Source organism: Mirounga leonina, unplaced genomic scaffold, assembly GCF_011800145.1.
Source record: "Mirounga leonina isolate KUSES-001 unplaced genomic scaffold, KU_Mleo_1.0 Mir_150, whole genome shotgun sequence".
In the NCBI taxonomy this organism is placed as follows: Eukaryota; Metazoa; Chordata; class Mammalia; order Carnivora; family Phocidae; genus Mirounga; species Mirounga leonina.
In genome coordinates, this window is record NW_023270374.1 from 23436142 (window position 1) to 23448672 (window position 12531).

Consider the following 12531-nt stretch of genomic DNA (forward strand, 5'->3'; position numbering starts at 1 on the left):
GCAAAGCTGGTGCGTGAAGCCACCGCGCGCACGGCCAGGGCTGCCGCCTGAGTCCCCGGGCGGCCCCCGCGGCCGAGCGCCTGCTGGGGCCGCCGCCGCGCCTCGCGCAGGTCCGCTTCCCGGAGCCCGGCGCCCGCGAGCTGCAGCGCTTGGGGCGGCACCCGGGGCGGGGCGTGCTCGCCGAGCGCCTGTGCCGGGGCCTCCGGTACCGGCCGGGCCCGCTCCGCCCGCACCGCGCGCCGCCCGACAAGCCGGAGCGCGGGCGCACCTGCCAACTGCTCGACACGCGCCGCTTCCTCGAGGGTAAGAGCGCGACGGCCGGGCCGCTGGCGGCGTGGGACAGAGTGGCTGGGCACGAGGGGCGTGGGCAAAGGCACGGGAGCAGGGGGGAGTGGGCACATGAGATGTGAGCACGGGGGGTGGGGGATGGGCTTATGCATTCTGGGTTTGGGGTGGACTTTGAAACAAAGGACGTGACGCACGAGCACCAGGAGTGGGAACGAATGTGGGCATCGGGGGACCTGGGCACAGATAGAGACATAGGTTATGGGGAGTGTAGGCACGGGGCAGGCTTGGAGCATTGGGTGTGGGACATGAGCATAAGACTTGGGCACGTGTATTGGCATAGGGCGCTAAGCGTAGGCTGGGCATTAGGGCACTGGGCACTCGGTAGGCATAGGTGAATGGCAGTGGACATGGGCTGGGGGTGAAGGTGTGACGGTGAGCATAGGACCACAAGGCACAGGGGATGAGCACTGGAAGTGGGCACAGATGTGGGACATGAGACAGGTATAGGGATGTGGAAATGGGCATAGGGCATGGGCACACAATGGGGATGTGGCCTTATCGGACAGGGGCGTGGGATAGAAGCACAGGGTGGGCACCAGGTGGGACTCCTAAGCCCCCAGTCTTGGTGCCCGTAGAATTGCGTGCCCACCTTCAGGATGGTCGCCAGGAGCCCGAGTACCAAATCCGTCTGTGCTTTGGCGAGGAGTACCCAGGGCCCCCAGACCAGCCCGAGGAGCGGCTCATCATGGCCCACGTGAGTCACCTCCCACTCCAGCGAAGAGCCACACCTTTCAGTCACCTCCAACAGCCCCTTACCGACTCCCTCCAGTCCTCAGCTCCTAACCCGATGACCCTCTGGTCTGTAGGACCCTGCACATAAAGTGCCTGTAGGGTGGGGACTGTCACTGGGACTGTGACTTCCCACTGGAACATACGGGGGGGTGGCGCGCTGAGAGAGTTGGTTCATTGCCCCTCCCACCCTCACAGGTGGAGCCAGTCTTCACCAGCGAGCTCTTCCTGCACTCAAGCACCACTAGGGTGGTATCCCAGCGGTGGCAGGTCCCCAGCCCAGCATCGCCGATGGCGTCACTCACCTGCTCACGCAGCTGAGTCAGCAGTAAAGGGTCACTTCCTCCTCTCCTACCATCCGAAGTCACCCCGCTCCCGCGAGTGCAGACCCCACCCCAGACCTGCCCGTGGACTTGGGGCTGCCCATCGCCCAGGTCAGTGGGGACGGCGGAAGCAGATCCGCGCCCTTCAACCTCTCCGCGGCAGAGATGCAGCCCTGGAGCGCGTGGGCGGACGGCACACAGCTGGGCCTGGGAAGTCAGGAGGAAACCAAACTCGACCTTGAGCTTCTGGAAACAGCAATTAGGGCAGAAACAAGACTTCATTTCTCGTTGGGAGCCCAACAGGTCTGTGGTGATATACCTGCAAGCCCGCTTTACCTGCAACTGATTCATTATAAGGTTTGCTTAAAGCTGGGTTTACCGATAATTAGATCCTCAGGGATTAGAGAGAAGCCAGACAGTAACAGAATTGCCTGGCCTCTAAGGGGCTCTGAGTTTCCAGACCCATCCTCCCACCTGCCACTAGTCTCTATTCTTATGTGGCCAGGGAGGGCTCCCACAGCAGAAAACTTGGCCTGAACTGGGGGTTTGGGGGTTGACAACTGAACCACCAGCACCAATAGATACTGTGTTTGAAGGAATTCAGGCTGAGCCCCAAACACAGCCCTAGGGCAGAAGCTAATGTCGGAGGCTTTGCAAACTGCAAGTTGTAGGAAGTCCTTGAGAATTGGAAGGGAGCCCCTTCAACCATGAAGGCAACTTGCCTTGGCGGGAAATTCACTGTTTCCTGCCCCAGATATCAGACCTTGTTTCCCTTTTTGATTTCTGACTTTATAGAGATTCTCTTACAGATGGCAACATAATAAATCTCTGTTAGTGATACATTAATACGCCTCTTTTATGGTGGGGAAGAGCTGTATGCTTCGGCAAAGGACAGAAGTCAATCAGATCACTGTTTTTTATTTATTCAGCAAACGTTGATTGAGCACCCACTCGGCTTCCAGCCCAGTGCTGGACAAAACAGCACATCCCTGCTGTCTTGGGGTTCATAGCCTGTGTTCCAGTGGGGGTCCAGTGACTGTCCTGTCTCCCTTCTTCTCTCCTATAGAAAGGGTGGTGTTAAGGAGTTATAGAATACTAGATTCAAATCCCAACTTTGTGATTCACTAGCTGTGTGACCTCAGGCAAGTCACTTAAACTTTCTGAGGCGTAGATTCTGCATCTATTCAAAAGAAGCCATGAAGGGCTGTAGAGCAGGGTTGGTCCAAGGAGTAAATGCAGAGAGAGAAGGCAAGTTGTCAGGAGGCTGACATGGGGAGTGGTACACAGTAGGTGTCCTCTGACTTGGTTACTTATGGGTGGGAGAGCATGACAGGGAAGACCTGACTGCCCTAGGCTTCACTGGCCCAAGGCCCAAGGCTGCAGCTGATGGGTAGCCTCGGTTCAGAGTGACGTTCCTGAGTCACATCCCCACCCCTACTCTGTGCTAGACTCTTGGAGGGTGCTGGATGCCGTGTAAGGGGGCCTGTTGCCTCCTCACCACAGTATGGACAGCTGAAGAGTCGCCAGCTCCAGTTTAGAGATGGGAAACTGAGGCTGGGCCAAAGTCAGGGACTTGCTTGAAAAGCCTCTTGGGAGGTGGGGGGGGAATGTCTCTGCCCAGATGGCTGTCCTCCCCACACCAGTCACTAGAGGGCGCCGGAGCTCAGCACACGCGGTTTGGCGGTTCTCACCACCTCCGTGGCGCCCGCCCCCAAACGCCCGGGAGCTAGTGTGACCCCAGGGGCTGCACCCTGCTGGGAGGAGAAAGTAGACCTCAGGCCTGGAAGAAGGAGGGGAGAAAAGGGGGAGCTAGAGGCGGGGATTTGAGGACCCCTGGGGCTTTTCCCACCCGGGGTCCCCAGTTCTCCAGCTCAGCCCCTTTGAATCTGCCCAGTCTCTCTCCTCAGTGTGCCTCTCTCTGTCTCTCTGCCCTCGTCCCTTGTGTCTGTGCTGTGTCTCCCTCTGCATCTTCCTCTTTCACTCTCTCTCTGTACACTGATTTCTCTCAGTGATTCTTTCTCTGGGTGGTGCGTGCGTGTGGGCTGGCTCTGTGCGTCTCTGTTCTCTCTGCCTCATCTTCGTCTCTCCGTGTGTGTCTCTGCCTCTGTCTCGCGGTGCGTGTCACTGTTTCTCTTGCTATGTCTCCACCTCTCTGTGTCTTTCTCTCTTTTGGTTTCTCTGTCCCTGTCTCGCTCGGTTGCCTGTGCTGTCCCTCGCAGCCACCACCACCCAGCACGTGGGGGCTGAGGATCGCGGTGTCCTCCCTCCTATTTCCTCACCCCGGCAGCAGCGGCTCCCAGCTTCCCAGTGCGGGCCTCCGTGCCCGCCCCTCTCGGGCCTGGCGGCAGGGAGGGGGCTGAGGGAGGAAGGGAGGGCAGCCTGGCGGGCCCACCCCTTTTTGCCTTTCCAGGCTGGGAGGCTGGGCCAGGGGGCCTTTTAACCAGCCCGGGCAGGCTGTGCCGGACACCGGGCCTGGACGCCTGTGCCTGGCCCCTCCGTGGTCCCGGCAGCCGCCAGCCCCGGCCAGCATGCAGCAGCAGCCCCTACCCGGGCCCTTGGCCCCTGCGGCCGAGCCCACCAAGCCTCCCTACAGCTACATCGCTCTGATCGCCATGGCCATCCAGAGCTCGCCGGGGCAGCGGGCCACGCTCAGTGGCATCTACCGCTACATCATGGGCCGCTTCGCCTTCTACCGCCACAACAGGCCCGGCTGGCAGAACAGCATCCGCCACAACCTGTCACTCAATGAGTGCTTCGTCAAGGTGCCCCGCGATGACCGCAAGCCGGGCAAGGGCAGCTACTGGACGCTGGACCCTGACTGCCACGACATGTTTGACCACGGCAGCTTCCTGCGCCGACGCCGACGCTTCACCCGGAGAGCAGGTGCCGAGGGAGCCAAGGGCCCTGCCAAGGCACGTCGTGGACCCCTCAGAGGGAGCAGCCCGGATCCAGGAGTCCCCGACGCCGTGACTGGCAGGCCGTGCCCCTTCCCACCGGAGCTGCCCGAGCCCAAGGGCTTAAGCTTTGGGGGTCTGGTGGGGGCCTTGCCGGCTAGCATGTGCCCAGCAACCCCGGATGCCAGGCCCCGGCCGCCCACGGAGCCCAAAGAGATGCCCACACCTAAGCCTGCAGGCCCGGGGGAGCTCCCTGTGGCCCCCTCGTCTTCCCCGTGCCCAGCATTTGGCTTTCCTGCGGGCTTCTCTGAGGCCGAAGGTTTTAGCAAGGCCCCCACGCCCATCTTGACCCCAGAGGCAGGCATCGGGAGCAGCTACCCGTGCCGGCTGCAGGCACTGAATTTCTGCATGGGGACTGATCCAGGCCTTGAGCACCTCTTGGCCTCAGCAGCCCCCTCTCCGGCACCACCCACCCCTCCAGCCTCACTCCGGGCGCCGCTTCCCCTGCCAGCTGACCCCAAGGAACCCTGGGTTGCAGGAAGTTTCCCTGTCCAGGGAGGCTCCAGCTACCCATTGGGGCTGACCCCCTGCCTATACCGGACACCAGGAATGTTCTTCTTTGAGTGAAGCCAGCCTGGCCTCAGGCAGTCCCTGCAGGTCCCCTGCCAACCACACCCTCCAGGCTGAGCCAGACTCAAGGATCTGGGGAGATTTCAAGAGACCCAGGCCTGACAAGCCAACGACCGGGACAGGAAGCCAAGATTGGAGTAGTGAACACTCAGCCAGCCTCGGCGCCTCCGGACAGACTTGAGGGAGAGGGGAGGCAGGGCCCCCTTGGGATTTACTCTGTGGCTCTCAGGGCCAATAAAACCAGTGTGATGGATGAGGGTCAGCTTCCTGGATGGTTGGGGGCTGAGGGCCGGGACGCCTGGTTCTGTGTGCGGTGGCTGTGGTTGGGGGATTTCGGGGCAGGGGACCCTGGATGGAAATGTCCCATGTGAGGCTTTCTCCTGCTGGGGACTTTCTCAGGGAGTTTCCCAGGAAGGTGGAGGAAGAGGGAGCAGGGAATAGGGAAGAGAGAAAAGGAGTGTAGCCAAGAGACACCCGGCAGGGGGTGAAGCTGGGCTGGCCTGAGGGGCTAATTCTCCAGGCCCAAGCTCTGTCACTCAGCACCTCCCTCCCCCATGACAAGTGGTCAGAATAACTGTGACCATTTGTGGCATTTATTCTGTCCTGGGCTTGTCTATATCCTTTCACCGAGCCCTGTGCCATTTGGAATGTTATCCCCATTTTACAGTGGTGGAAACTGAGGCTCAGAGAGTTTGGGGTCCAGATGGCAAATGAGTAGCTATACCCCCAGCCCCTGTCCCGCAGTCTGAGTGAGGACACAGAGGTGGCACACAGGGTAGGAGCAGAGCTGGTGTCGACCGCCAGAGCGGGAGGGGCTTTTGTGGAATCCTGGAACGCTATTACAAAAAAGGCACCTTGACCCCTTGCATAGGCAGGGAAACCGAGGCTCAAAAGGCAGGCACCAGGCCCCTTGTCTGCATTTCCCACATGAATGAGGGATCTCCCTGAGCCCCCAGCTCTCCAAAGGCCTCCTGATGACTCTTTAAGAAAGTATTTCTGTCTGCGGGGGAGTGGGTGGCTGTCCTGGGTACAGATCAGAAGTGACTGAGCCCTGACCTTTGGCCTCTTCTAGCCTCCCCCCTTGGGCAGAAGCAGGAGAAATGGGTATACTAATGGCCCCTATCAGAGGAAGAGACTCAGGGACCTGAAACCTCCCTGTCCCCACACCCTTCAATACCCAGAGTTGCTGAGACAAAGGGCTTCCTTCTGGAAGCCTTGGTACCCCCATCTGGATCCTGGGTAGAGGGAGAAAAGAAAGAGGCCAGGGATACTGGGGGAACCCCCTTTCTGGCATTTGGTGTAGGGGCCTGATGGGTCTCTCGTCCCACGAGGTGACACCCAGGGGGCTGGAGACCCCTTGGTCGGGCAGGCAGCCCAGTCCCCCCAGAGGCCCTCACTCAGGCAGGCAGCCGTGCTGATTTCAGTCTCTGCTGCTCCCTCCTCCCTCAGCAGGTCCCCTGGGGCCTGGGCGGAAGCGAGCCCGGCTGGACAGTCCCAACTGTCTGGTTCCCACAGACTCCAGAGCCGCCAGGGTGGAGGGGGGACCTGCAGGGTCGGGGCTCACTGTGGCCGGAAGGGGTTGGGAAAATGCCTGGCCAGCTGTGGGGCCCCTCCCCACCATGCACACCGGGCCCCAACCTGGAATCCATCTAGCAATGGAGAGAAGAAGAGAGGGTCTGTCCCATCTCATCACATGCAGGAAGCCTCATGGGCCAAGAGTAGAGCGAAGTTCTGTGTGAGTGGGGCGTGAGTGAGGAGAGGGGAAGGAGATGCTTATGTGGGTTTGTTCCAAGGTGTGTGCCTGTGTGTGCGTGCGCGCGCGTGTGTGTGTGTGTGTGTGTGTGTGATGCACAGAGACAAACAGATAGTTACAGAGACAGGGACAAACAGATTCAGGGGGGTAAGTGTTCTTTTTCAGTTGGGTCAGGGAAAGAGGCCTCTGCCGGGCAATGTTCCCTGTGGCGCATTCCTGTGGAGACCTGGTGACCCCAGTCCCTTCCCAGCCTGTGTCCTGAGCTTGTAGGAGGCTGGAGAGGCTGGCCTGACTAGGGAGCCCCCACCTCTGCATCCTGCTCCAGCCATCCTCTAAGGAGCTTGGCATCTGAACTGGGGTGGGGGCCTGGGGAAAAGGAAGTCACGTCCCACCCTTTGCCCTGAGGAGACGTACCAAAAAGGATCAATCACAGCTGGTGCACAGACTCAGCTATGGGCCAGAGCCCTCTCTCCATGTCCCTCTCTGACCCCCCAACATAGTCAAGAAGTGAAGACAAGTCCCCTCAGTCCCAATTCCCAAGCAGAGCAGGCACCCTGGGCTCAGTGCCTGCCTTGAACTCGCTGTCTGAACCTGGCTGAGTGCCCATCTCTCTGGGCCCTGATTTCACTCCCTTTGCCCAGCAGGGGTTGGGGAAAGGGCAGCCTGACTCTGAGTCTGGGTCCCAGGGGAGGGTCTGACATGGGGGACTGCCTGGAGGGGATCCCATCCCCAGAGGTGCTGGACTAGGAGGCCCAGACACCATGATCTCATGTTGCCCTCTGCTGGCTGCCCAGCCCAGGGACCCCACCCACTGGGCCTCCTGCCCTCACATTCTTTCCATGACCAACAGACGCCCTGTGGCTCCTGCCTGGCCACCCCCACCTGGAGGGGTGGACAGTGCTTAGCAGAGATTCAGAATGCCTAAGCCGGGCCAACCCAGAGAGAGTACCTTAGCACAGATGGAGAGCCCAAGGCCAGAGAAGGCAAACAATGTGCCCAAGGTCACACAGCAAAGCAGGAGCAGGTAACTGCTCCGCTACCTTAACTGTGCAGCCCTTAGAGGACAGGGGCTGTCCCATCTGCCTCTGCCTCAGGGACCCTCCTCCTCCCTGGAGGCTTGTTGCCTCCAGGAGGGGATCCCAGCCCCTCCAACTCGTCCCCAGCGGGTTAGCGTGGAAAAGCACGCAGAGCTGCCTTGCAGAGTGGGCTAGATCAAATTCCAACATGGTAGAATCAGGGATATTTAAGAATATTCCAGAGTTTTTAATCACAGCAGCCCAGATTCTTGGAATATCTCCTGCCCATTTTCTGAACCCCCTCTACACCAAGTACCAAGTCACGTGGGGCTCCAGGAAAGGGGAGCCTGCTGCCTTCAGAGGCGGCCCCTTCCCGCCCAGGTCTGGCGGCTCTGAAGCTTCACCTGCTGGTCCTCTGGTCTCTGCTCTCCCTGCCCCCAGGGAGGCCACCCCCACCCGCAGGGCTGGGCCTTCCTCAGACTCCTCCACCCTCCACATCTTATCTCCCTCTGCTCTCCCGCCCACCCGCTTCCTTCCCCGGTTTATGGCATTCCACTGCCCAGAGCTCAACACTCCCCACACCCAGACCGCGCCTGAGCCGGGGGCCTGGAGACCCTGGCCACTCTGAGGCAGCCACAGCGGTGAGGGAGAAGGGGGAGGCATGTCTGCCTGCAGAAAGTGTATGGGACCTAGCAATCCAGTCTTCAGCCAAAACACCCTGTCCCGACGACACCCGGGTGATTCCCATCTGCCGGGGGCAGTAGGTACAGCGCTAAAAGCAGGAGCTCTGGAGCCCAGCTGCCTAGGTTCAGATCCCAGCTCTGTCACTTCCTAGCTGTGTGGCCTTGGGCAAGTTGCTTCCCCTCTCTGTGTTTTCCCCGTCTATAACATATGGACACTAACAGTGGGAGTCTATGGGGTTGTTGTGAGGATGACGTGAGTTAATATTTGCAAAGGGCTTAGAACCCAGTCGGGCACAAGGAAACCGCAATGTGTTTAAATTTTTTAGAAGTTGGGTCCCAGGAGCAGGTCCCCTTAACCTGATCTACTCCCCAGGAGAAGATGGGGGGATAGAGGGGAAGGGAAGACTGTTACAGAGACAGGCTTCGGGTTCAATTCCTGACATCTCCACTTCCTTGCCGTGTGACTTTGAGCAAGTGGACTCACCTCTCTGAGTATCGCTTTCTTCATCTGTAAAATGGGGGTAATGTTGTCAATCCCCAGGACTGGTATGGGGGAAACCTCGTCCCACACACTGTATGTACAATTCAGCCAACAAGAATGATATCAGAACATACGACAGCCCCGCTGGGGGGCCTGGTACCCTCAGCCCAGTCGCTCTGCCCCTTCCTTTGCACGTGGCAAACCTCTGTCCCCGCACAGCCAGAGGGGCCCAATCCCTGTTCCTGCCCCACTGGTAACTGGGTGGTGACAGCGAGGCAGCTGGTGGGGCCAAAGGAAGTGGTTCCAGGCTAAAAACAGGCCAGAGGCCCATTTAGTCACACAGCCAGAATCCTGCCTGGTGGTGCCTGCCTCCTCCTGACCACAGCCCTCAGGGAGCCCTGATCTGTCTTGGATACAAATGAGAGGCTGACCCTCCTGCTCCTGAAGACAGCCAACTCCCTGGTGGTGCTGTTTCCACCTCTCGGCCCTTGCAGTTGCTGTCCCCTCCACCTGGAATGCTCCCTCCCTGCTGGCTGACTTCTCAACATCCAGAGGCCAAGTACCACCTGCTCAGAGAGACTTCCTCACCCCCTTAATTGATTAGATGCTTCCAGATTAGTCTCCATCTCCTGCATCCTATTTGTTTCCTCCACCAGGCACCTACTGCAATGTGGGATTATGCATTTCAAGGCGTGTTCACTTTTTATTGTGTTTCTGACTTTGAATGCAAGCTTCAGGGAGCAAGGGTTGGTCTGCCCTATTCATTGTATCCACTTCCCTAACCCGGCAACCAGCACACAGAAGGCCCTTGATAAAGGTTTGCTGAGTGGATGAATGAAGTCATGGCCACCCACCCTTTCCATTCGCCATGGATTAAATCTCAGAGAAGCCCCCAGGAGCTCGGTGACCTACTCAGAGCAAAAGCCCAAGTTAGGGGCCCGGGCCGTCCAGCTTTGTGTATGGGTCCTCCTAGCCCTACCCTCACTCCAAACTGCCTTTGCACTTGCTCTTCCTTCTGCCTGGAACAGTCTTCTACTAACCCCCAGAGTACACTTTGATCTCTGTTCAAACTCTGTCCTCAGAGAAGCCCTCCCAGACTCTGCCCCCACCCACCCCACCAGCACATTCTAAATTCACTACTGCCTGGTCAGAGTTTTTCCACCTCAAATAAAGCTCCACAAGGCCAGAGACTTTTGTCTCCTGGCTGCTTGCCCCCCAGCACCTAGAGTGCTCTCTGGAACACAGGAGGGTCTGGAGACATAGTTGTGGAACAAACAGAAGCTCAGCATCCTGGGCCACCTGTTCTATCCTTATCCCTCATGTGACGCATTGTTCCCGCAAGGCAGGTATGATAATTACCCCCATTTTATAGACAGGAAACTGAGGCTCAGAGAGGGCAAATAAGTAGATTTGAACCCCGTTCTGTGTGACCTGAGCCCAGTCTCTGTCATGAGCCTGTCCCCCTAGAGGCACATGAGACCTGTGTCTCCCTCTCATCCCCCTACTTCTCTCAACCGCTCAAGCAGACCTGGCCCAGCCTCCTTCTGGCCTCCCTGCCTCCAGCCTCTCTCTCTCTCACACTCACTGACCTCGCTGGTTTACAAGGGATCCCTGTAAACCACACATCTGGCCATGTGCCTCCTTTGCTCAAAACCCTTCCATATCTCCCTATTGCCCCGATTCAGGCTGGCATTTGAGGCCCCTGCCAACTTCTCCAGACTGATTTCCTGCTTCATCATATGTAAAAGCCATCCTGGGAGGCTCCAGCACAAACTTGCTCTTAGCCACAGCCTTTGGACATGCGATCTCCTCTGCCTGGACCACTGTCCTTGCTCCATCTGGAAAAGGCCTGCCCCTCAACTGCTCTCAGCTTGGATGTCACTTCTGCCACGGGAGAAAAGAGAATAGGAGTTCGTGTCTTCTTCCATGTCTCTCTAGCTTCATCCTAACCCCCAAGCTCCCACCTGGTGGGGTTCCAGAGGGTGTGAGCTCCCTGAGGGTGGGGACCATGACTAATTCACCTCCGGGTTCTAGCTTGGGGCCAGGCCGAGAGCAGGGACTCTCCAAATAGCTGTGACATGATTGGGCCGTGTCAGAAGTCAGACCACCTTCTTTGCACCGTGACCCCACCATGTACTGGCTGGGGACTCAGGGACTTGTCCATAAACTCCCTGAGCCTCAGCTTCCTCATCTTAATGAAATCCCTAATGAAAATACCCACTCATAGGGTGGGGATAAAGTGAGTTCATAAATGGAAATCACTTGCTACAGGGCCCGGTGCTCAGTAAATAACAGCCATTAATGTGCCGAAAGGAACAGGTGCTTGGGCAGCCGTGCGACTGGGAGCTTGGGGCAGGTAGGCACATCCTTCGGGACAGCCCTGGCTGCTGGACACCCTTGGGCCGCCCTGTCACTGGCCGAAGCTTTTCCCACCACTGCCCTGTTGGGTCCAAGGTGGCCAGTGGAATTCAAGGCCACTGGACGCAGACAGGAAGAGGCAGCGTCACCAGGCCCGGCATAATCCAAACCAGATGCGGCCTCAGACCCATGGGGGTGGTCACTGTGGGCCTGGCCAAGGCCCAGAGGCAGGAAATAGTCTTGGAGGAACGCTTTCTGGGCTGGAACCCGCCCGGAGGAGCTGTCCCGTTGAGGATGTTAACCCTTCTTAGCCCACAAGGGGGTGCCCAGGACACGGGGCAGGGGAAGCTGGTGGCACCGGCCCCACAAGGCACCACGCACCTTGCAGGGAAGATCGCAGTGTCGTCATTGTAATGGGCACCATGCAGAAGGGGCCCACAACCAAGCCCCGTGGTGGGTAGGGCACACCAGGCAAGGGGCAGGGGATGCTCCCAGCCTGGTACCCGGGACTTGAAGAAACACAGCCCAGAGCCTTGGCCCAAAAAGCCATGGATTCACTCCCTCCATCAGGATGGCTCCTCGGGTGAAAAGCTTTTTCCTGAAAGGCCTGTATCCACTGGGGATGGGAGTTCTAGTGATGGTAGCGGGGCCGGGGCCCAGGCCTTTGAAGAGGCAGAAACTCAGCCTCACCGTGACTTTTTCCTGCGTGTGTTCTGTGGCCCTTGGAAGGAACAAATCTCTCTGAACCCCCATTTCATCACCCATATTGTCGAGTCTATATCCTTTACCTCCAGGGACCAGGGGAGGCCAAAGGAGGCCCCTGATAAACCAAAAAGAGCCTTTCAAGATGCACTCCTGGGAGGTGATAGGACAGAAGCAGTGATCAGGCCTATTCCATGGTTCTGGGTGGGCTTCCTTCCTAGGAAAGGTTAATTTGCTGTGTGGCCACGGGCAAGTTACCTTCCCTCTCGGAACCTGTTTCCTCATCTGTGAAATAGGGCGAATGAGCTCCCTATCCCATCTTGCGACTTTCACGAAGGCCTAGGAGTGACAGCGGAGAGCAGAGCCAAGGTTGTCATTTGCATATTATGGAGGAGGAAATTGAGACCTGTGCTGAGAGTCAGGGGTCCCGGGTTCTAGTCCCAGCTGTTGCTCTCTGCTGAGGGGCTTTCCTCATTTTGGCCTCGGTTTCCCCAGCTGGATCCAGGCCCTGGATCTCTGCTGTGGCTGGACCTCATTTCCTCACCCCCCCCACCCCTCCCCACGGCTGTGACTCATCCCTCATCATCACGCTGTGTGGCCGAGGCTCAGCCTGG

At 58.5% G+C, this 12531-nt stretch overlaps 1 protein-coding gene across 1 annotated transcript; it reads left to right on the forward strand.

The window, feature by feature from the left end:
• The first annotated feature begins 34 nt into the window (after positions 1–34).
• Positions 35–5177, forward strand: FOXS1 (forkhead box S1). The gene is made up of 3 exons (XM_035006059.1): positions 35–303; positions 924–1042; positions 1276–5177. Exon 3 carries the CDS (start codon positions 3929–3931, stop codon positions 4919–4921), a length of 993 nt encoding a protein of 330 aa, XP_034861950.1. The 5' UTR covers positions 35–303; positions 924–1042; positions 1276–3928; the 3' UTR covers positions 4922–5177.
• Positions 5178–12531: the final 7354 nt, after the last annotated feature.